The 22,644-nt window shown below is 39.3% G+C and overlaps 2 protein-coding genes and 1 long non-coding RNA gene across 9 annotated transcripts in view; 2 read left to right on the top strand and 1 right to left on the bottom strand.

Annotated features, from left to right (window-relative positions):
- PIK3CA (phosphatidylinositol-4,5-bisphosphate 3-kinase catalytic subunit alpha) overlaps window positions 1-9,291 on the top strand; it is a 46,473-nt gene extending 37,182 nt beyond the window's left edge. For 6 of the 7 annotated variants that reach the window (XM_072866632.1, XM_072866630.1, XM_072866633.1 and 3 more), the window contains 4 exons: window positions 2,059-2,229; window positions 2,721-2,838; window positions 3,005-3,156; window positions 4,340-9,291. In XM_072866632.1, coding sequence (XP_072722733.1) covers window positions 2,059-2,229; window positions 2,721-2,838; window positions 3,005-3,156; window positions 4,340-4,610 — 712 coding nt within the window. In that variant the 3' untranslated portion in view covers window positions 4,611-9,291. The remainder of the gene's footprint in view (window positions 1-2,058; window positions 2,230-2,720; window positions 2,839-3,004; window positions 3,157-4,339) is intronic. The other variant, XR_012043276.1, reaches the window with a different exon arrangement.
- Window positions 9,292-11,571: 2,280 nt separating this feature from the next.
- On the bottom strand, window positions 11,572-15,360 carry LOC140653914 (uncharacterized). The gene is made up of 3 exons (XR_012043277.1): window positions 15,221-15,360; window positions 14,575-14,762; window positions 11,572-11,709 (listed from the first exon to the last, which is right to left on the bottom strand). It is a non-coding gene; the product is annotated as an uncharacterized lncRNA (long non-coding RNA).
- A 191-nt stretch (window positions 15,361-15,551) lies between these two features.
- ZNF639 (zinc finger protein 639) lies at window positions 15,552-19,969 on the top strand. Its single transcript, XM_072866641.1, has 6 exons — window positions 15,552-15,687; window positions 16,297-16,400; window positions 16,798-16,876; window positions 17,438-17,545; window positions 18,398-18,535; window positions 18,812-19,969. The coding sequence occupies exons 3-6, from the start codon at window positions 16,819-16,821 to the stop codon at window positions 19,957-19,959; spliced, it is 1,452 nt and encodes a 483-aa protein (XP_072722742.1). The 5' UTR covers window positions 15,552-15,687; window positions 16,297-16,400; window positions 16,798-16,818; the 3' UTR covers window positions 19,960-19,969.
- The last annotated feature ends 2,675 nt before the right edge of the window (window positions 19,970-22,644 follow it).

Here is a 22,644-nt window from a genome sequence, read left to right as displayed (position 1 = left end):
CACCAAGTAGGTATTATCCAGTCTGATATGCATGCAGCTTCTCCACCTCTAAATAGTCTGTGGGTACAGTAGCTTCTGCAGAATGCCATTCAGTATAAACTATTCTGCTTCTGGAAAACTGATGCTAGACAGGTTACGCTTCCAAATATGCGTTTCCTGCGTGGTAGATTTTTAAGTGGTGGCATAACAAAGCTGCCTCTGCACTGTCAAACCAAGTATGTTCTTTGCACCCCCAGTTCTCATTTCCTCATCTAGATGAAAGGACTTGTTCATCTACATCATCTCTCATGTGTCTGGACAGCTATTTTATCTCTAGTATTGTAACATATGACAGAATTATGGCTTTGTCCACGAATGGTTTGCAGAGTTATAGTTCACAGTGCTCATGTCTTGAAGAGTAGCCAGCTATGGAAATCTGCAAAAATGCATCCTTTGCCACCATTCTTCTTAAAGAGGCAGCATGGAGCTTTAGAAGAGAAGTTCAATACGTATGGTGTAAGTGACAGCCTGATTTAAAAAAAAAAAAAAAAAAAAAAGACTCCCAGCTGTCTATCTGCTATACTGAAAGACTGAAATGAGCATGCAAGATGAGGCAGCTGATGAGCTCTGAATCTTAAGCAAGCTACAGATTACACTAGCAGACAAAAAGAAAAATCTTTTGAGGATGTAGAAATTGCGACTCATGCCACTAAGGCCACTAAACTGTGTGTCTCCATAGTACAGAAAGTCTAACAGTCCAAAGTTTATGCCACATCCTTAAGAAAATAGATGGGTCTCACTGTGTTTCTTTGACCTCCAAATCAGACTTTTATCTAAAAATGCAAGTATAGATAGATATAAATATAGTACTATATAGGTACTATAAAAATAGGTACTATGGGTACTATAAAAATAGTACCTGCGAATAAAGTGCTGTTAATCTAGAGAGGAGAAGCCCACCTCCACAGCAACACCACCAGTCAGCTCTGCCACTAGCTACACATTGCACTGGTGTTCCATAGATTCTTAGGTCTAATACAAAGCCATGATAGATTGTTTTTTCTAGGCTTTTTGCCATGGCATCACAAACAAACTTTTGACACCCTAGTGTTCCTAGAATGCTGTTTTACTCTATAGGTATGACACTTTCACTCCAAAAAGGAAACTTCAGGAGAGAAAAGGGCTGCTTTTAGGTACATGACCCTCTCTCCGAAATCTTTTAACAGAGGATGTTAAACATGGTAATGGCCATGTTTCTTTCAGTCTTTTATTCAAAGACTGGTTTTGACTTGGTTTTCTCAGATAAAATGTCTTGAACATAACAGAAGAAATACAGACTTTGGGGGAGGGTGAGAAAAGAGACCTGTGAAAGAAGAAGGAGGCAGAGGAATTAATTTCTTCTACTTGTAAAGAGAAAAATGGGCTACTGAGATTATCCTTTGAGTTTCACTTACAGATTACAAAAAAGTGATTTATGATGTTCTTTAGAGAGTCCATGAATAAACATCTGTTTACAGTTAGTCCATTAACATCTGGATAAATTGTAATGTTTCTGACTGTAGATTCCAGTTACAATTTCGTAATATGTTCAGGTACTATTTGGAAACTCATTTTGAAGGTCCCATGCTGGTTTTACATACAAAGTGTTACCTGCTACTTGCTTACAGTAACCCATGAAATCCTAACATTTGTTTTCTGAATGCTTTCTGAATGTCTCTAGTACTTCACTTTGAATATAGTTGAATAGATCTTGTTAAATCATGCTGAATGCCTTTTTAAGAGTTTTTCCAGTGTATTTCCCAAGGCCTCCAAGAACATGTTAATAAAATTTTGCCTTAACCTTTTGTCCCAATACAAAACTGAAGAACGACATTGGTGGATACAGTGGCTGGCATGTTACTGTACTAATATCTGGTACATTTTTTCCACAAGACTAATGATAATACACCTATAAAACATTAAAACAGATTTTCATGTCCTAAAGTAAGTAACAGATTATGCTTACCTAATAAGGGTTATCAGACATGCCTGTTGCTTGCTGTCTTGTCTTAAGTCTGTAAAAAAACCTTTGTCTTTCAGGATGTTGCCTTATGGTTGTTTGTCTATTGGTGACTGTGTGGGACTCATCGAGGTAGTGAGGAGCTCTCATACGATCATGCAGATTCAGTGTAAAGGAGGCTTAAAAGGAGCATTGCAGTTCAACAGCCATACGCTGCATCAGTGGCTCAAGGACAAGAACAAAGGAGAAATGTGAGATTTCCTGTTGCTTGTTTTTCTTGTTCATGTGCTCTTTTTGATGGAAACTGCAAGATAGCTAAAGTTCATCAAGTGGGAAATTATGTCCATCTGTTTTGGTTTGCCCCCCCCCCTCGTTTGCCTAGTATTCCTGCTTGTAGCTATTTTAATGAGTTTGGGTGGTTGTATGACTTCTCAGCAGTAAAGCATAAGTTGGAGGTAGAACTATGAAGAGTTCTAAAACTGGCCTTCAAAAGAGGGACAGTCACTTCAATAGCTGGTTTACTGTTCAATGATCTAACTGTAAGTACTTCTGTTTTCAGAGTATGCTGAATTTCTTCCTTACTTTGATAAAGTGATAAAGTTCAGGAACTCTGCTTCATTGAGAGAAGAGAGTAGACGTATGATTCTTCCTTAATGGGGAGGAGGAGAAAAAAAAAGAAAAAAATCTGCACTTTTGTATTATTAGAATATCTGTAGGAAAATGTCTTCTTTGTTTTCAATAGGTATGATGCAGCTATTGACTTGTTTACACGTTCTTGTGCCGGCTACTGTGTTGCTACCTTTATACTGGGCATTGGTGATCGCCACAATAGTAACATCATGGTAAAAGATGATGGACAAGTAAGACATGTTTTTCTAAAAACATAGCCTAATGTCATCTCTCACTTTGATATGAGTTTGTTTTTAAAAAACAATCCATCTGAACTATAAGTAAATGATCAATTTTAGTATGACGACATGTAAACAAGGAATTACTAATCTTAAGATACCTTTCTGTCTTTTCAAGCTGTTTCACATTGACTTTGGGCACTTCCTCGATCACAAGAAGAAAAAATTTGGTTATAAAAGAGAGCGTGTGCCATTTGTCTTAACACAAGACTTTTTAATAGTGATTAGTAAAGGAGCCCAAGAATGTACCAAAACAAGGGAGTTTGAAAGGTGAGCCTTTTTTTAAGCATTTAACTTCCAGAGTATTTTGTACCTAAAATGCACTTTACTACTGGTGACCTTTAATAATTAGCCCTTTTAACTGAAAAGTAGTATTTTAATTGGCTTGCAGTGGGTATGTTCTAATTCTTTAGTTGAAGATCAGCCATCCACTTGTAAATCAGTAGGTGATCTTAGCGCTTACATGGTGTTCAGTTCATGAAACCTCACTTTAGCTTTGCAGGGTCAGCACATGTGAATAAAGATAAATTTTTAAATATCTGAAATTTTTTTTGGTTTAACACTTAAAATCCTCTTGGGACTGCATAACTACAAAAACTGAGAATCCTTAAATGTCAGGTATAATGCGCATCAGAGCCTTGCTGGCCATTCAGCAATACTTCTCTCTCCTATAGCTGCTGTGATATCAGCTCTTCAGCTGGCCTGTGTAGTTCATGACACTCTGCAGAACCTGCTAAGGAAGGAGAACTTTAAAGTAATAATAATAAATAAATTCTGTTGCGGTAGGCATTCCTAATATCTGTCTTTCCAGAGATCCAGTCTTTGAGAGGTTTCAATTTTAATCTTAATTTCATTATGTTGGGAGCAGGGAAGACAGATTAAGTTATAGTGTCTGTCTGAATCCTGCAGTGAAGCTTTTTTGCAATTTTTTTTTCCTTAACCTGACTTAAATTAGTGATTTGAGCATAAAGGGGCATTTCTCACCCAATGTTGTGACATAGCAAATGCCCCTGTCTTCAATGCATTCTCCAGAGTCTCTAAGGAGCAACAGCTACTGCTCTCGTAAAACTACAGGAGAGAAGTGCATCTCTGATGATAACTAGGAAAGCTGAAATGAAATCTGAAATGTCAGTAGCAATGACTAAAATGGCTCTGTGAACTCCCATAAACTTGTGCGGAACACTTGCATGAATTGCAAATGCGATTTAAGGCTAGAAAGCCTGTCTTCAGTTTGGCTATTGTGTTAGTCTGACCACTACTAATTCTTACAGAAATTAAGATAACCAGAGTAGGAAGATGAGGATATTTTCTCAGCAACATTATGGTGTTCTTATTAGACTAAGACTGTCTACTTTTTTAGTGTCCAGTTACCTGCAAACTGTTTTGGAGGTAAAGAAGTAATATACATCTAATAGGGAAATACATTGAGCTTTTTTCCCCCTGTCTCTTCCAGGTTTCAGGAGATGTGTTATAAGGCTTATCTAGCAATTCGGCAGCATGCCAATCTCTTCATAAATCTTTTCTCCATGATGCTTGGCTCAGGAATGCCAGAACTGCAGTCCTTTGATGATATTGCATACATTCGAAAGACCCTTGCATTGGACAAAACCGAGCAGGAAGCTCTTGAGTACTTCATGAAGCAAATGAATGATGCTCACCATGGTGGCTGGACAACAAAAATGGACTGGATCTTCCACACAATAAAGCAACATGCTTTGAACTGAAATGAAAGCAAAGAAAACAAGAACTGATAGCCCGCTTTGTGGGTACTGCACTGTTAATACCTGTTAGCAGCAAAGACTGGTTGCATAGGAATTGCACAAACCATGAACAACATTAGAATTTATGGCAAGAAAAGAGATGAACTGTTCAGACAACTGTCAAAAAATAATGTAAAACAGGGTTTCAGATAGCACTAAAATTGTACACTTCAAAAATTAAGCTTTAGTATGATGTGTGACTTCATGTTATGCCTTAAGCCCAAAAAGGTAAACTTGGAAGAATGTTTCCTTTTTTCATTTGAATAGGATAAATTAGAAGGAAAAAGAAAATAGTGCTAGCATGAACATAGTCCATCACATATTACCTTAGATCTGGTACAGCAGGTAGAGACTATGCTGGATTGAGAAGAGTGGAAAGAGAATTCAAGTGATAGCGAATATTTAAATGCAGCATAGTTTGAAGGAAGGAGTTTTAAGCTCAAAGATCTAAAAACAATAGTGAGAGGACAGTGCCTTTTAAATGTGCTCAGAGGCATTAACATTTACGGGGTTTAGATGACCCTCTGATTTCTGGGTCTGTCATCTGCACAGTTTCTGAAAGCAGTAGGAAATAGGCCCATTCAGTATGGTGTTTCTTCTGCTCAGTATTTCTAGGGGTGCAATTCATACCTTCACAAAGAAACTCCCTATCATCCCCAAAAACTGACTAACCTGGAAACTGAATGGTCAGAATTGGGTTTAGTGCCACAGAGAGCTGTAGTGTTCATCTTAGGTTTGCTTTAATCTAACCTGAACTGAATAGATTTTTTTTCATACATGTTTTCCAGAACCTAAAGAAAGGTGAGTTATTAAAATTATTGAAAGATTATTTTTTTATAAAGGCTATTTATATAATAGGAACTATTATTAATATATATTCTTTATTTACATGATTTGTCCAATATTCACTCTTTTAATTTTGCAGCCCAGTTCTATCTGTCCAAGACTCCCGTTTCCACTAATGTCACTGAAGGTGACCAGATATACTCCTAGGACCAAATTCAACCCTGGTGAAAGAGGACACAAGTACCATTGAAGTAGTGGGAGACACACCCACTAATGCCAGAGGTGAACTTGGCCTAAGTCTCTCCAAAAATTTTTGGGCATCACTCTTCACATTACTGAAGTGATATGCTGGCTATTCAAGGAACGTACGTTTAAACCCTCAATCTTTGGGTCCACCATTTCTCCTCTTCCTTCCTCCTTTGGAAGTGGTTGTTTAATCCAGTAACAGATACATCAGAAATAGAAATTTAGATTTTTTCAATATGATCAATAATAAGCAGTTCAACATACAGCAGATACGCTGGCTAGCTCAAAGCATGTGGAGTTACCAAACGTTTTATAGCTTTGTCTGTTTTGTGTGTGTGTGTGTGCGTGTAATATATATTTGTAAATCTAGTTGTTGTCCTCTAACACAATTACGATGTGTGCAATCAATTAAATTGGCACCACTTTTTGAAACTGTTCAGAGTACCAAGGATTTCAGATTGCCCTTATGCACAACTTCAGGTAGGACTGTTTTTCTACTTATTAAACAGGTTTTTTAATTAGTGGAGCCCATGATTCTGAGGGTGATGTTCACCCTAACGTTTTAAACTTGCTAGCTTGGCAGCACTTGAAGTGAATTCCAAAGGTCTAGGGCTTTCGGGGGTTCAGCTTGTTCACTTGCAAACACGCACCAAGGTGCCACTCAGAAAGTGCAATACCACATGTAATATAAAATATGCTGACAGCTGGTGTTAGATTAGAATATAAGTATATAAATAAACTGTACTTTGTGCAGGCTGTACTGATGAGGTAATGAGTGGTTGGCTTCATTTAGCAAATTGTAATATATTAAAAATGTGCAATCAATTCCATTATGAAAGACTTTGGGGATTGTAAAGCCAAGACTTTGGTCTTTCAAGACACTTTCATAGTCAAGATCCTGCAGTTGATTGCTGCACACACGGATACTTGATGTTGTGGGGGGAAACCTGTTTTTGTGAAAACTACAGAAGTTCCAAGAGTAGTATGGGGAGTGTGAAGTTTTATTTCCTTAGTTCTACTAAATATTTTGGAGTAGTCCAATAGACTTCCCATTACTCTTTTTATTGACTGTTACATATTCCTTTCTTTTCATACAAATATTTTAACTCCTGCTAACCTTGGTCATACTTTCTAGAGCAAAATTACCCTTGTATGTATTACTTGGCAGTCAACACATTCTAATGGTTTAGCTCTTTTAAAACATGGCTCAGTTTCAGTTTAAATTTGGTTCACAAAATCTGAAACCCTGTTGGCTGTAACTCTTAATTTAACCGAGTAAAACTTGCACAAATGCCACATTAGGTGCTATGTTATCCTTATTTATCTGGTATTGAAACAATGCTTTACCTCATTTATCTAAGAGATGGTCAGCCTTTTCCAGCCTGGATGAAAAGATCAACTCAAATTTACTGGATGTTATGAGCCCAACTTCTTTTGTACTTTGCCCCTTCCTAGCCATTTACTTCTGTAAATATGAGTATAAATGTCTTTCAGTTCAAGCATACAGTGTTCTGCACCCTTTTTGCACAAACAGAAACATATGAGGAATCAGGCTCCGTTTCCAAAAGTTACTGCAACTAAATGCTGTGCACAAACTGTAGAAGTTATTATGAACATCAAATAGTAAAAGAAAGGAAACTTCATAGTGATACAGACACAATGTGATTTGGGGTAATTATAGCTTTTAAATAAAATCAAGGAGAAGCTTATGGGCTTTAAGCGGTTGTTCTTACCATAACCAGGATGGGCATTTGAAAAACGTTCTGCCAGTGTTTCAGGAAGAAAAAATCCTTTTTTAAGCTTCAAAGTGTTCAACCCTAATTACCTTATCCTGTTATGCCAGTTTTGTGCTGATGTAACTTCACTGAAGATAGTGGAGGTACTGTTTACTTACGTTGGTATAAATGAGAGGATGTCATCTGTTCTCGGTATCAGAAATAAGATCTGCTTTCAGACTGTGAAAGCGCCTGTAAATGAGCTCTAGATTTTTACAGTGATTGCTTGGAATTTGGATTTTTATTTTTTAACTATTCCCACTTCTTGGAGATTTGGAAATGTTCCCGTTATTCTGAGAGTCAGCTGCACAAAACACTAAGTAGCTTATTTTGAGCTTGAATTGAATCTGAACACCTTGCTCCTGCAAAACTTTATAGTAGGACTACCAGAGCAAGGAGCCCAGGATTGGGCCATATGTTTTGTTACAAAGTATTAGGAAATGGTGATTTAGTGACATACAAATCTAAAAACACTAACTCTCTCAACTGTGAAACCACATTTGATTTAATGACAGAACAGGCTGCTGCTGATTAGTCTTTCTTAAAAATATATTCTTTGCTTTCCTAAAGGTAGCAGAAAAAGTACCTGTACTGACTTATATATGCACACTTTTCTGTTCTGAAGGGGTGCATTAGTAGTTTTTTCATAGGTGAAACAGACTTTCAGTATAATTTTTAAAATAAAAAAAAGCATTTAAATAAAACCAGAATTGTTAGTGGTTTGGGGTCTTGTGGAGAAGATATAAGCCTGCATATTAAGGGCAATATAGAAATTACCAAGCTTGTAGAGAACTTTGTATGTGATGACCCTGCTGTTAGAGGTTTGGAGGGTTGTTTTGGGGGTTTTTTTTCCAACTTTCCTTTTTATGTAAAATATTAAATGCCCTTTAGTGGTCAGTAGCCCATGTTTGTTGACAATTTGAAGGTATTTTCTTTGCTTTTTCATTTTATAACTGGCATGTTCCAACATCTGTTCTTAATAATAATTGTGAGTTCTTCCTGTTTTGCATGTCTGTACAGGTTGCAGACCTGGGCTGGACCCATTCAAAAAAACAATTATCAAAAAAGCCACTTGAAATTACTATTTTGTTGATGTTTTTGATATCTTTAAAATGCTTCAAGTTAATGAAAATGGTGTGGTATTACAGAAAGAATTGTAACTTGCTGCTTCTAAGATTTTTTTTTTAAACTTCCATGTTTCTTTCTCTTGTTTTAGTTTTACTTGAATGGAAGAAGAACCACACTTGGGGTTTTTTGGTTTTTGGTTTTTTGTTTTTTTTTTTTTTAAATACTATATAGCTGTGGATGTTGTTGCAGATTGTTGAATCCCAACTTAATTTTGCAATACATGTTTCATACAAATAATGAATTTGTATCTTTTTTTTTGTGCTGAAAGTTGTCTCAGTTTAGGTAAGGCTCTGTCTGTCCAAAATGTGTAGGTCACCACTCCTGCAGTTGGTGTGTTTGGTTTTTTTTTTTTGGAGGGGGTGGAGGGGTGTTTTATTTTTTATATCTGTGTTAATGAAGGGAAGCCAACTGGAAACTGGATATAGAAGTTCTCTATCTGCATATACTAACCAAATCTATAGATGCTTTGGTCTTTGAGAAATTCTGATTTTACTTTATGCTGATAGAACACTGACTTCATCAGAATCACTCTGGATTCACAACAGCACATGAAATCAGAATTAGGCTATATGTATATTAAAGTCCCAGATTACTTATTCATATGATTCAGCATGAAAGGTGTTCTCCTAATGAGAGAAATGTTTACTAGCAGCCCAATTAAACACTTGACAATTTTACTTTGAAATAGTCTTTATTAACTAGCCTTTTCAGCTCTCCAATTCATAACTACTGTAATCGTGTCTACAGTTACTTTCATTCTTGAGACTTCTAGGAGATTTATTGCTTGCTGACTTAAATGTTTCCTCTTCCTGCTCTTTCATAGTATAATGACTTGTTGAACCCACAGTCAGGAAAAATAGTTGTTCTTAATTTGCAGTGCAGTATTCTTGACTTCTGAGCTTTATGGGGTAGGCTTTTAAAAGTATGAGGTCTTGCTGTGTTAGCACTCCTGACTCAAAGCCAGAGGTGGATCCCTCTGTCCCTATCTCTTCCCTTCCCTCTCCAACACCCCTCTCCCCCAAAAATGGACATGCCCGTAGCATAAGAACAACATAAAATATTTGAAAGAGAAGATCAGTTGAAGCAATGCTCTGCTTGTACTTTGAAGCTAGCATTCCCATTGGTTTGGATAAATGTGTCCTAAGTTTAAGTGTCCTTACTGTCACTTCTGTATGTAATGCAATATTCCTTCAGCATAAAGAAGGCCAAAAATACACTATTCTATCTTGACTCTTTCTGAAATTCTGGTGCCAGTTCCATAGTAGCTATAAACTGGTTTAGGAACCATTTAGTTCAGTGTAACTGCATTCAGTTTTGTTAGGAACCTGTTCCAGTAATAAAATTAATCACCATTAAACCTGACTTAATTGTATTGCTGAAGTTATAGAAAACCTAATTCAAGCAGAAGCTGTTTCTCCTAAGAATCTTACATCTGTTGTGGTTTAGTTAATCCTTAAGAGCCAAAACACAGATATTCATAGCTGCAATCTCATTCTGCTTTGTTTCTTTGGTTTAAGTACTTTTAATCTATTTCCAGGCTTTATTAATAGTGTTCTATATCCTGAATTATCAACTGCCCCAGGCTGTCCAAAGTTGTCTTAGTGTTTCATTTGGGACAGGGGAAAGAAAAGGAAGGGAGGAAGAGATCAATCTTCCTCTTGTCTTACAGCCACTGTGGTCCAAATTCTTCTCTGGTGAAGATAAATGTGTAATTCATCATCTGGCAGTATCATCCTTTCCTCTTGTCCCCTCACACCTCTGCAAGTTTTAACTGTGAATATCCACATACACTATCAAAATCCACTTCCCTGGTGTAGAGAAGGATTTCAAATGTCTGCAGTCTGATGTTCTGGATTCGCAGGCGTGAAATTTTGGAAGTATTGTTGTCATTGCAACTGGCACCACAACTGCAAGAACTTTCACAGAATCGCACAGAATCGTTGAGGTTGGCAGAGACCTCTGGAGATAGTCTAGTCCAGCCACCCTGTTTGAAGCAGGGTCAGCTAGAGCAGGTTGCCCAGGACATTGTCCAGTTGGGTTTAGAGCCTGTCCAAGAAAGAAGAGTCCACAGTACAAGTTTTTCCTTAATGTTTATATGAAATTTCTTCTGTTTCATTGGCTAATGTCCTTTCAGTGGGCAGCACTGAGAAAAGCCTTGCCTGTCTTCTTTACTCCTCTCCATCATGTATTTATATACATTGACAAGATGCCCCTTGAGCTTTCTCTTCACCAGGCTAAGCAATCCCAGCTCTCTCAGCCTCCCCTCCTATCCCTTCATCATCTTCATGGCCCTTTGCTGGACCTGTTCCAGTATGTCCATGTCTGGCTCGTACTGGGGAGCCCAGCACTGGACGCAGCACTCCAGGTGTGGCCTCACCAGTGCTGAGCAGAGGGGCAGGATGAAGGCTCACCTCCCTCGACCTGCTGGCCATGCTCTTCCTAAGGCAGCCCAGGATTCTGTTGGCATTTTGGATAAATAGAGCCCAGGAGGGTGTAATCTCTTGATGCTTGTATGTTACTTTGTTGAAGCTAGTAGCAGTTACATGTCTGCATCAAAAGGAGAGTATAAACACCCACTAGTGCTTGAAATATCTGTTAAAAATGAGACAATTATCTTTGAAATAACCACTACTGGGGGGTGGGGGGAATGTTGCCATGTGTATGTCATTCTGTAATAAAGGTCCTGTGGTAAAGTAGTTAGAAAGCAAGACATTTTTGGTAATAATGGGCCAAAAAAGTATTTAAGATGCAGCAAGATGCATGTATTGTCATACTGAAAATAGTCTTGCAGTACTTTAAAAAACAAAACAAAACAAAAAAAAAAACTTTTTCCCCTTCTGCTGTGCTACTCAAGTAACAAAAGTCTGGCCTATGATACTTATTGTAGTTCATGTTCATGGGAAGCTGTAAAAAGTCTGCTTTTTATTTATCTTCGCGGTCTGTATCACATGCTGTTTATTAAAAAAAACTACTTTTGGTTTTTATCACACTTTTGAGTGTTAATGTATATACTAACAACTAAATTAAAATAATATGGTTGGTACACTTGTGAATTCTGAAGTGAGAATTTAAGGAATCTTCAGTCTTGGAGGTGTGATTTGGTGTTGCAGCTCTGCTTTCGAAAAAGGCTGGAAGAAAGGAGATAGAAATTGTGTACATCAGTTAATTGAGGGGGGGACAGAAATAGAATTCCCATTATTTATGGATGGCAAGTCCTAGATGCACGTGGCATTCATTCTTGTACATGTGGATCCTCAAAATAAGTAACTTATTTTAGATGTGGGCTGTAAAAGTTGTTATAAGAGAGCAGATGTTACTGAAGTCTTTCAGCTGGATGGTTTTAAAGCCCCTGCTAAATCAATCTGTTTTGTTTTTGAAAAATATTCTTCATGCTTTCATTACCAACTAGGTAATGAAATTTTAAATACCAACTAGGTAATGGTATTTTAAAAACAAACCAACTAGGTTGTATTTTTGTATCCAATACTAGTTTTGAAAGATTGAGAAACGTATTTGGGAAATTACTCACGGGCAAGTACAAGAGCATGGGGCTGCAATGGAATTGCTTCTGTGGACATGTTGGTCACTTTGGACTTCGGTTGCTAACAAACTGTTATCGTGGGAGGGATTTGAGCTCTCTTGCTGAGAATTTCACTTTTTTGGAGGGATGAGGGAAGTGTTAGGGATTTTAATCAGGTCACTTCTACACATCTTTGTCCCCAGTAAGCTTTAAACTTTGTACACTGCTCAGTTCTGTTTCAGATCACCACTGCCTAGCTTTGAAGAGGACTACATTCCAGCAGGTGGATTTGAACTCCGTAATAAAAGGTGGACATCATTATCCTTACACTTAGTTTGAAACTCAAGCTGAGCTCTAGTCTGGAGAGCATGAATCAAAGTATGGCTAGTGATTTTGAAGTAGCTAGCTCAGTAACCTGAACTAGCAGATAAAACTTATGTTTCTTGCAGCATAAGGTGAGTCTTACCCTTTCTAGTAACTATGAAATGGTTAGGAGTGGTTACTGCCTTGTTTTAAACGCACAGGATGGTTCAGGGAAAGGGGATCATCAGTTCTTGTTCAAATGCAAATTTTAGACTTCACTGCCATTACCATGGTGTGATTTTGTGGTAGTTCTAAGTCTTGATCCCTAAAGCATTAAAAAATTATGGAAAACTTGCAAAATAATGCTGGTGAAAGAGAAGAATGGTTTGCAATGTGGGCAGTTTGCTTTAGCACGGGAATCTCAATGAGCCCTCCTGATTTTAGGCTCGGAAATCAGTCTGGTTTCCAACCTGCATCGGAAAGACTTGATCCAAAATCTGAACCCATGTAACAAAATAGCGGGAAAACTAATGCTAGATGGGCCTCAGATAACCTCCTATTTGTCCTTTTAAACACTAATGAATCTACCTTCAGCAAAGGTGATTATCATGAGCTACACTTACTGCTTTCATTGAAGAAAGGGTTTACTCCATTCTTCTTATTTTGGTAAGGATACATCCCTGCTAATTGAAATGAGCATGATCTGTGTGGTCTTTATTTAAACAATAAAGTGACTATCACATGGGCTTTTCTGTATTTCCAGTTGGAATGGGTTCTGAGCGATTAAAACCTGACCCAGAGGTGTCTGAGCATCCCAAGCCACGTGGAGGTTTAGAAAACGAGACTCATTTAGATCTTTCTGTCTAAAGCATTGATGACACTGATGCACATGACTTTGAACTGGATCTGTGGCTTCAAAGGGGATCCTCCTCAGATGTTTTTCTTTCACTCAAAGTCTTGTCTTTTTATCTGACATAGGTGGCGTTGGGCTGTGCTGCTTTGTGTGGAGAAGAAACCAATCAAAAGGTACAGAAGATGTGTTGTGCTTTATGTGGAAGTGACTTGGTTATCCTCATTCTGTCTCACCGAGCAGGACTGAATTCAAAGGAAAGGGTTTGGTTTTGGGTTTCTTTTCCTTCTTCCCTTGGCAAATTACAGCTTGTAAGTTCCCATTACTGCCCTCCGCTGGGAACTGGGAAAAGTGCCCTTTTTTTTTTTTTTTTATATTTACATGGAAAACTTTTTGGTGAATAGAGGGAGAAATATGTGGGCATCTACCCATTTGCGTGGCTATAGCCAATTTATGAGAACTTTAACACAAGCTGTCCTGGAGAACCTCAGCTCCTATGGCTGGAATAAACAGCAGAGAACAAACTGAACTGGGATGCCAGGATCTTGTTTGATTGGTAATTCAGCTCAGGAGATAACAGATACACCACACTTATTTAATTTCTGAGGGCTCAGCAGCGTGTCTTCAAAAGGATACCTTTGCTTATATTCATGCTGCTCACCAGCAAAAACTTCTGTGTGATCATAGGATGAAGCTATTGCTATGTGGCTCTAACCAAATCACATCACCCTAAAGCCATGTTTCCAACTTGGAAGACAAAGGCTAAAGGTAGGATTTTATGAACAGAGCAAGTCCAGTTTCAACTTTCAGTTAACGAATAAAACTGAGGCCAGAAGCAGGGTAAAATTTTTCTTACTAATCACTGGAGCAACAACATTAGGGATGTTATGGATTCTCTGCTAATTGAAAGCTTGATCTTAAAATTAGGTAACTTCAGGCTAAGACAGAGCAGAATAGCTCAGTGAATGAAATGCTGGGTAAAATTCCATGATCTGTTTTAAGTCATCAAATTAAGTGACTGTAATGGTCTCCCTTGTGTCTTCAAAATAAATTACTTATTTTTCAAAATAATAAGATGCTGTTTGAAATATTCTGCTTTGTGGGGAAATATAACTTATTACTCTTTACTGTGGCGTAAAAATAAAGTGAAGATGAAGTGAGCAAAAAGGGGAATTCTTTTGTGATTTATAAATTTGGAAATCTTTGAAAAGGGGAAAGTTGCTTATTTTAATTCTCCAACCCTTATTTTGCATTGATTCTCCTATACAGCTGCTTCTATGTTCATCCAAAAAGTAAATTTGTGTTTTATGAGGTTCTCACTTTGACATCAAGCTCTCTCCTGTGTAAAACACGAATGTTTGGTACGGTGATGGCACCCGCCTGCCCTCTGTAAAATGAGATCACATGCTGCCAGAAGCTTTACAAGCCCTGGACAAAGCCTGTGTATGACAGTGTGCTGGTGAACTTCTCTCAGCACTTGGTTTGCAGCGGTGGGATGACAGTATCGTCTACGAAATAAAGGATAAATTTAAGTTTTATTCTGCCCCCCCCCCCGCCGTTCCTATGGCGACGAGCGGGGGTCAGCAGGCGCCCGCCCGGCCGCAGCGGCGTGGCCACCAGGGGGCGCCATGTCGGCGGCCGCGCCCGCCCCGCCCCGCCCCTTCCCCCGCGGGGAGCGCCGCGTCCGGAGGCGCCCGTCGCGTCGCTGGGCGCGGAGCGGAAGGTGAGTCCCGGCGGCGAGGCGGGGGGGGGGGGGCCGCCAGCGTCGCCCGCCGCCCCGGGGAGCCCCGTGGCTCCGCCGGCGCCCGCCTCCCTCCCGCCTTTTACCCCGCCGGGCGCGGCCCGCGCGCCGCTGACCGTCGCCCCGCACCCGCCCCCATCTTACCCCTCGCCCCGGCGCCATTTGAAGCGCGAACCCGCACCCGCCGCCCCTCGTCCCCCGCGCAGGGAGAGGGAAATGACTCACGGTCCGCAGCGCCCTCGGGCCCGCGCGTCCCGCCCCGCGCTGAGGCGGGGCCGGGCCTGCGGCGCACCCGGTGGCGGCCCCCGGCTGGGCCCTCTCCTCGCCGCCGCCGGAGCGTGGCCGCGGCCTCGGCCTCGCCCCTGCCCCCGGCTCCGCGCCTCGCCGCCGCCCGCGGCCTCCCCGCCGCTGCCTCCGGGGTGGGGGGGGGGCGGAGCGCCGCGTTTGCCGCGCTCCCGCCCGCCGTTTCCCGCTGCGGCCCCCGGCTCCGGCCTCAGCGCAGGCCGCGGCCGGCTCGGCGAGGGGCTCCGGGGGGCCGGGGATCTCGATTCTCAGGGCGTTTGTGAGCCTTTCCCGTAACCCTGCCGAGCAGCTGGGAAAGATGTGCTGGGGAAAGCCGCTGGAGAGGAATAACAGGCGTTACTGTCCCATGGGCCGGTCCGTGGGGAAAAGATTGAGCCGCGTTACCTGGGGTAAAACTTGCTATCTCAGTATAACGTGGGTCTTCCCTCGCAATCAGAAAAAGCGATGAGGGTATTTGATACGTCTAGGCTGTGATACAATGTTAAAAAAAATGTTTTTTTCCATGTTTTCTCCCCTTAAAATTCTAATTCAGACAAATTGTTTCATACCATGAGAATAGCATTTACTCGATGAGGGGCCTTTTTTTCCTGCGTTCACCTCTGGTGGATGGCCTTGGCTTTAGAAGATCCTGGGCCCGTAAGTGCTCTAGTGTTGTGGGCAACCACATCAGATTCCATGTTTGCAGCCCCTCCTTCTTCAAAACTATTTGGGCCAATATATAGCTCAAGTATTTTTGGTGTTGTCTCCATCTATTTTTCTGTTGTCAGGAGCTGCCAACTGCAGCGAAAGCACTTGGGGCAAAAGGAAAACAAATATGCTAATGCATCTACCTTATTAATTTTTATACTCTTAAGCCAAAATTAACATCAACTTTTTATGTTGTTTTCTAGCTTCAATTTTCATAGCTTCATTCTTTGTAATACTTGTGTATCTGATTCTGTTTTTTTTTAATTTTGTGCTCAGGTTTTAAAGTGTTTCAAAATGCTATCACTCCATAGATGAAAATCTTCTCGAGCTGATGTATTCGCCACGTTTGGAAGCTGTACAGCTGTCAGCTTCTTAGCTGCTCTGCTTGCTGATACTGAAGAGTCTAGGATTTTTGGTAAGAGAGCGTGACCTTTGTTAGTATTTTCAGCATTAAAACTTTATCTGAAGGACTCTGCCTCAGAATATCTGGTCTCTGACAAAAAGCAACAGGGTGCTGGAGAACTGCCTTGTAGGTTACACTGGGTACTTGAGTGCCTAGAGTCCTGACCTGTCTGTCTTTTTGGTGAATGTTCTTTTGTTCCAGGGCAGGAATATGAAACTAGACTTCAGTACGTGTGTGCATTTAATGTGTTCTTAACTGTAACAAAATGGGCTGGGGGGCAAGAAAGGGGAGTAGGAAAAATCCTCTTGTGTTTAATGTGTGGGTTTTCAAAATGTTTGTATTGTTTCATAAAGTTATGAAAGATAAACTAGATACAAACAAGTCTAATTCTTGATTGTTTTCACTTTAGAATTAATTTAGACTATTCAAAATGAATGAACATCCTAAAAAGAGGAAAAGGAAGACTCTACATCCTTCTCGATATTCAGGTCAGTCTAGAGCTTGAGTTATATACACTTTAGTAAGTTTATTTTTTCTCAGAATAATTACTTTATGAGAAGGGACCACATGTGCTAATACATGGAAAATCAGTAACGTAAAGGGTAGGATAAGAAATCTTGGTCCAAATGTATTGAGTACCCACTCTGTGTGCTCCATTGTTAAGCCGCTTTCAGTCAGTGCCTCTGAACGGTTTTGTTCTGTACTCCCTGTAAATGGGGAAACTTGCTCAAGGTACAAAATGAAGATGACTCTACTAACACACAAGGGGAGGAATTTTGTAAAAGTTGGGATGGGTGTTCAGCACTGAGCAAACTGTGTTCCTGTCACTGTCTTCAGTGGGAGCAGAGTTTGATAATGACTGTATCTGATAGTCCGCACATCGGGAGAGCAGCTGAAAGTTTTAAATCACAACAGGAATGTTATCAGGCCAGCACAGAATTCTCACAACACAAGAAGTAAAAATGCAGCTGGTGAGGAGAATTTTGGTGAACATGAAATACATACGTAGCTACATCAATGTGTTACTTTAAAAACTTTTTTTTTTTTAGATTCTTCAGGTGCAACCAAATACATAGACAACAGTGGGATTTTTTCTGACCACTGTTACAGCGTCTGTTCTATGAAACAGCCAGATATAAAGTTTTCTGAAAACAGAGGTAAGAGTACATTTTGGTGTCTTGTTCTGCAATTCTTTACTAAGTGTATCGTGTTCCTATTCACAGAAGTAAATAGACTACATACAACATGTGGGGGGTGACTTCTGAGCATCATTGTGATCTGATATGCCTTAGACTGGGGAAGGTTGTTTAATCATTGTAATTGAAATACAGTTTTCAAAGTAGAAACGATGACAACAAAAAGATCCTTCAATTTTACAGCATTTCTAATGACAATTAGACTTACTTATCTAAATATCCACTAGCTAGGTAATGTAAAGCTGATGTAAATAATCTAAGAGTTCAGATGGAATTTACCAGCAATTGCATTGAACTGTACTTATGGAAAACAAAACGCCTTTTTATACATCCACTAATGGATGTAAAGTTTAGCAGAGCAAATGTGAGGATGGATTTTTATTATATTTATTTTTCTTTTCACTCTAATAAATTAGCCAGCAAGTCTCCTGAAGTCTTACAAAGTATTATATTTTAAAATGTGATGTCCTGAAATATTTAAGAAATTTTTTTTTAATTGTGTCTTTCAAATGTAAAGTTTTATTTAAGGATTTTAAGTTTTTTCCAGTATAATTAATTTACTATTTTTTGCTGAAATTCTAAAGACAGAGTTGCAACGTTTTGAATTCTTTTGTTGTCTTCTGTATGTATGGAAATAATTTCTGAGGTATTTATTGTTACTTTCTTCAATGCAGGTTATGATGTGATTAGCATATAAAGAGAAATTTATGCAACTAGAATAAGTAAATAGTAAATAAGATTTATAGTTAGAGAATCATGATGATGCTAGTATAGACAAATGATGACAAGAAAATCCTCCTTTTATTTTTGCAGGTAGATTCCACAGTCCTGTGCATAGCCTAGACACAGATGATGATGGGAGTCCAGTGCATGCTGGGACTTCTCAGTGGACTGGGTCACATTCAAACGTTGTGGGGTTGCACTATACAGACCCTAAAAAGAAGGATAAAGGTAAAGGTCAATGTGTATTTGCAGCTTAGGTGCTGGGAAGCTGGAGAGCATGGCTGCTGGCTTTTTATGTAACTTTTTTGCTTTGACAGAAGAGGCGAAGGATTTGTAATTTACATTATTTATTTATTAGTTAAGCATAATACATAGTCTGGCTGGGGAAAAAGAACTGCTTTTTGCATTTGTAAGCTGCTACAACTAACTGAAACGTTAAAATATGGACCCAGGTGTTTTGCAGAGTTTTTTTAACCTTTTGCTTTTATCTATTTCCTCCTGCAGATAAAGGCACTAATAATGGAATGTGCAGAGACTTATGTGATTCACCTATATTCAGTGACAGCCCTACAGAAGAGGAGAAACCTCTAGATATTCAAACTGTAGAAATTTCTACAACAGAAGTGAATGCTGTAGAAGTTCACGATATAGAAACACAAACTGTGTCACCTGAGAAGCTAGAAGCTGAGGACCTAGAGGAAATCCCTCTGGAAACCTGTAAAATCTTTGAAAAGAACCAGGCTTTGAATATCACAGCTCAACAGAAATGGCCTTTGCTGAGAGCCAACAGCAGTGGCTTATACAAGTGTGAGCTCTGTGACTTTAATAGCAAGTACTTTTCTGATTTAAAGCAGCACATGATCCTGAAGCATAAGACATGTACAGACACTCATGTCTGTAAAGTTTGTAAAGAAAGCTTCTCCAGCAAAGTGCAGCTCATTGAACATGTAAAACTACATGAGGAGGATCCGTACATCTGTAAATACTGTGATTACAAAACAGTGATATTTGAGAATCTGAGTCAGCACATAGCAGACACTCACTTCAATGACCACCTGTATTGGTGTGAGCAGTGCGATATGCAGTTCTCCTCGAGCAGCGAGTTGTACCTGCACTTCCAGGAACACAGCTGTGACGAGCAGTATTTGTGTCAGTTCTGTGAGCATGAAACAAATGATCCAGAAGATCTCCATAGCCATGTGGTGAACGAACATGCGTGTCGACTGATAGAGTTAAGCGACAGCTATAATAACAAGGAGCGCGGACAGTACAGTCTCATAAACAAAATCAGTTTTGACAAGTGCAAAAACTTCTTTGTATGCCAAGTGTGTGGCTTTAGGAGCAGGCTGCATACAAATGTCAACAGGCACGTAGCAATTGAACACACCAAAATATTCCCTCATGTTTGTGATGACTGTGGGAAGGGCTTTTCAGGTATGTTGGAATATTGCAAGCATTTAAGCTCTCATTTATCTGAAGGGATTTATTTGTGTCAATACTGTGAATATTCAACAGGACAGATTGAAGACCTTAAAACTCATTTGGATTTCAGGCATTCAGCAGACTTGCCTCATAAATGTACTGATTGTTTAATGAGGTTTGGAAATGAAAAAGATCTTTTAAGTCATCTTCAGATACATGAGACAGCTTGATTACTTTCTTTCCCTGTAATCAATTTTTTAGAATTGGAATTAATTTCCAGTCACTAAAATGTGGTATTAAATACAATTTTAACAGCAATTATGCAATTCTAATGTTTTTATATCAGCAAAGCATGTATAACGACTTGGTGTGTTGTGAATTTCCTTACCTAACGGTTTCAGTAGGAGTAATCACTTTACAGTGTGATGGACCAGATTTTGGGGGGAGGGACAGTGGGAGTAGTTGCATGTTGTAATGGAAGTTCTGATGGTCATCCCACACTTCACATCTAATGTACAAGAGCAGCTCTCTCGAGTTTAAAAAGGGACAAAGAGAAAGCCAACATCTAGTTCCATGCTGAAGGAACGCCATACTAATCTTAACTGCATATCCAGCTCATGTTACCCTCTGTGGCAGCAGGTCATTGTGCTGATGTTTAGCAAATTGCACCAGCCTGCCAAAGATAAGGGTGTTCCAAAAATTCCCAGGCATGGACGTCTCCAAATTCACATACCAGCCTGCATTTCCCACCTCGTACTCTTGATCAGATTTTAAAATTGTCCTGTTTTTCTCTTGGGGTACCTGTCCGACCTCATCATTCACTTGTTCAGTGTTTAATTTCAACTCCTGTCTGTGGGACTATCCAACAACCCGCTCTTCCACACATTTACTGCAGACCTCCCACATGATTTTTTGTCTCCTTTAATTCCTATCTTTTAATGCACCAAGTAGACACATATTGCTTGTGTGTAGATTGGGTCATGTTTTATGAAGTAATAGTAAGGGAATTTGCAACCTGATCCAGCTGAGAATGTACAAAGAGTGTGATTTTCGTATGTAAAATCCTAATTTAGCTCTCACTGAAATGATGTATGTCACCAACCTCATTTAGAGCAAGCCTCTATTAGTTTATATTATTATAATTCTGTATATTTATAATTAGCTTTCCACCACTAATAATATGAGGACAGTTATTTTAATTCTGGAAATTTTAAACTTCTATATACTGGCTTAAAACACTGGTACAGTAAAAAAAAAATTATTAACTCTAAGCACTTTCAAATGATTTCACACATCTGTTCAGATTAGGTAGTGCTGTCCTGCCATTATAATCATTAGAAGTGAATTTTTACAATTCATTCTGTAGCTATATTTCTGAGTGGATACTTGGACAGATAGAAATAAGGGTGAGGTCATTTAGATTGTGCTAGTTATCAGGGTGAAATTACCCATAAATTAGTGGTGGAGTTTACATTTCTTTCTGCATTGATTGTAAATTTGTAATGTAAGATTGTCTAATGCAAGCTTTGTATAGATATAATTAATGTATAAAACATTTCTTGGATCAGTGAGGTTTGGTGTTACCAGCTTCAAAGGCGTGCAAGGGTCTTTGCATTTCATTTTTAAAGGTAAGGATAAAAATTGGCTGAATATAGTCAGTTTATGGAAGTTCTAATTTCTAGAGAAGTATTTCTGGAAAGTCTGCTATGAACCAGTTAGCGTGTATTTCTTTGTAGGAGGCAAGACCCTTTTCGTCCTTTTGAAATCCTGATTTACTACTAAAACTTCTGTGTAGTCATTGAAAAGGGCAACCTGATGGTGTCCTGACTGTATTTTATTAGTCCATTGTATAGAGAATGACAGCGTCTGTGGTAGAATTGCTAATTTCCTGTTTTGAACACATTCATCCTGGCTGGCTTAAAATGGTAGCAATAATATAGTTAACAAAGCACTAATAAGAATTTTTTTATATATGGAAAGTTAATTTTGTTCATATGGGTATAGCTGAGAGGGGGGAACGCTGGTTCTCTTAAAACCCTGCTCTTGGTGACGACACACAGGTGGAATGGCACAGTTCAGCTCTGGAGAGAAAGCCGCTCCAAGGGACAGGGACAAGAAGGGGAAAAAAGACATTTAAAAACTCCAAAAAATAAATAAGTGGGCTTACAAAGTGTGTATGTTTGTATAGACCAGCATTGTGTCCCATACAGGAAAGGTGGTCTCTTGTAAAAGCACAGAGCCCTGTGATACCGAAAACTTGCTTGTTGATTCCTGAATAACTTCATGTCTATCTTTGAGTTGTGTTATTTCTAATCTCTAAACTGGGAATGAAAAGAATACCCCATAGGTATTGGTATGCTAAAACAAGAAAGATATTAAGTAGTAGAAAAAATAGGTAATGAGTGGAGTCTGTCTACAAGTTGGAAGGCCGAAAGGAATGACTGTGCATGCCAAGGACAGTATGTTGTTCCTATCAAAGGGAAGACAAGAGTTTGGTTTATTTACGTGAAGCATGTAAGTGGAAGGTCAGTGCTCTGACATTGCTGCACCGAGGTGAACTGAGAGCACGTGAATGCAGCTGGTCTGATACTGCCAGAGACTTAAGTGTTCTTTAACCCTATAGCTTGAGCAGTTCATCTCAGTCTTGAATGAGAGAAATTGACTGTAGTAATCAGAAGTACGCCAGTATCTTTTCTCTCTGAGACAATAAGCGTATCAAATTCAGTTATTCGTTATTCATTACACCAATACCTGCAGGGTTCATCTACTTCAGGAACAACATTCTAACTAGAAGCTATCCAAAACTATGCCATTGGTTTTGGAAGTATTTTGTATTTGGAAGTAATTTGTATTTGATTCTTTGCTTTTCAGGCTTTTGGGCCTTTAGGTTAGATGTGTCATGTGTTTCAGCTTCC

This window comes from Ciconia boyciana, chromosome 7 (genome assembly GCF_034638445.1).
Source record: "Ciconia boyciana chromosome 7, ASM3463844v1, whole genome shotgun sequence".
In the NCBI taxonomy this organism is placed as follows: Eukaryota; Metazoa; Chordata; class Aves; order Ciconiiformes; family Ciconiidae; genus Ciconia; species Ciconia boyciana.
Note: the sequence above shows the minus strand (reverse complement) of the source record. Positions and strands in the feature narration are given on the sequence as shown.

Bases quoted from the DNA above. Each gene is read 5' to 3' on its own strand.
- ZNF639 (XM_072866641.1), top strand. From the start codon at position 16,819: ATGAATGAACATCCTAAAAAGAGGAAAAGGAAGACTCTACATCCTTCT. The intron at 16,877-17,437 runs GTCAGTCTAGAG...TTTTTTTTTTAG, and splicing joins ACATCCTTCTCGATATTCAG to ATTCTTCAGGTGCAACCAAA. The intron at 17,546-18,397 runs GTAAGAGTACAT...TTATTTTTGCAG, and splicing joins AAAGTTTTCTGAAAACAGAG to GTAGATTCCACAGTCCTGTG.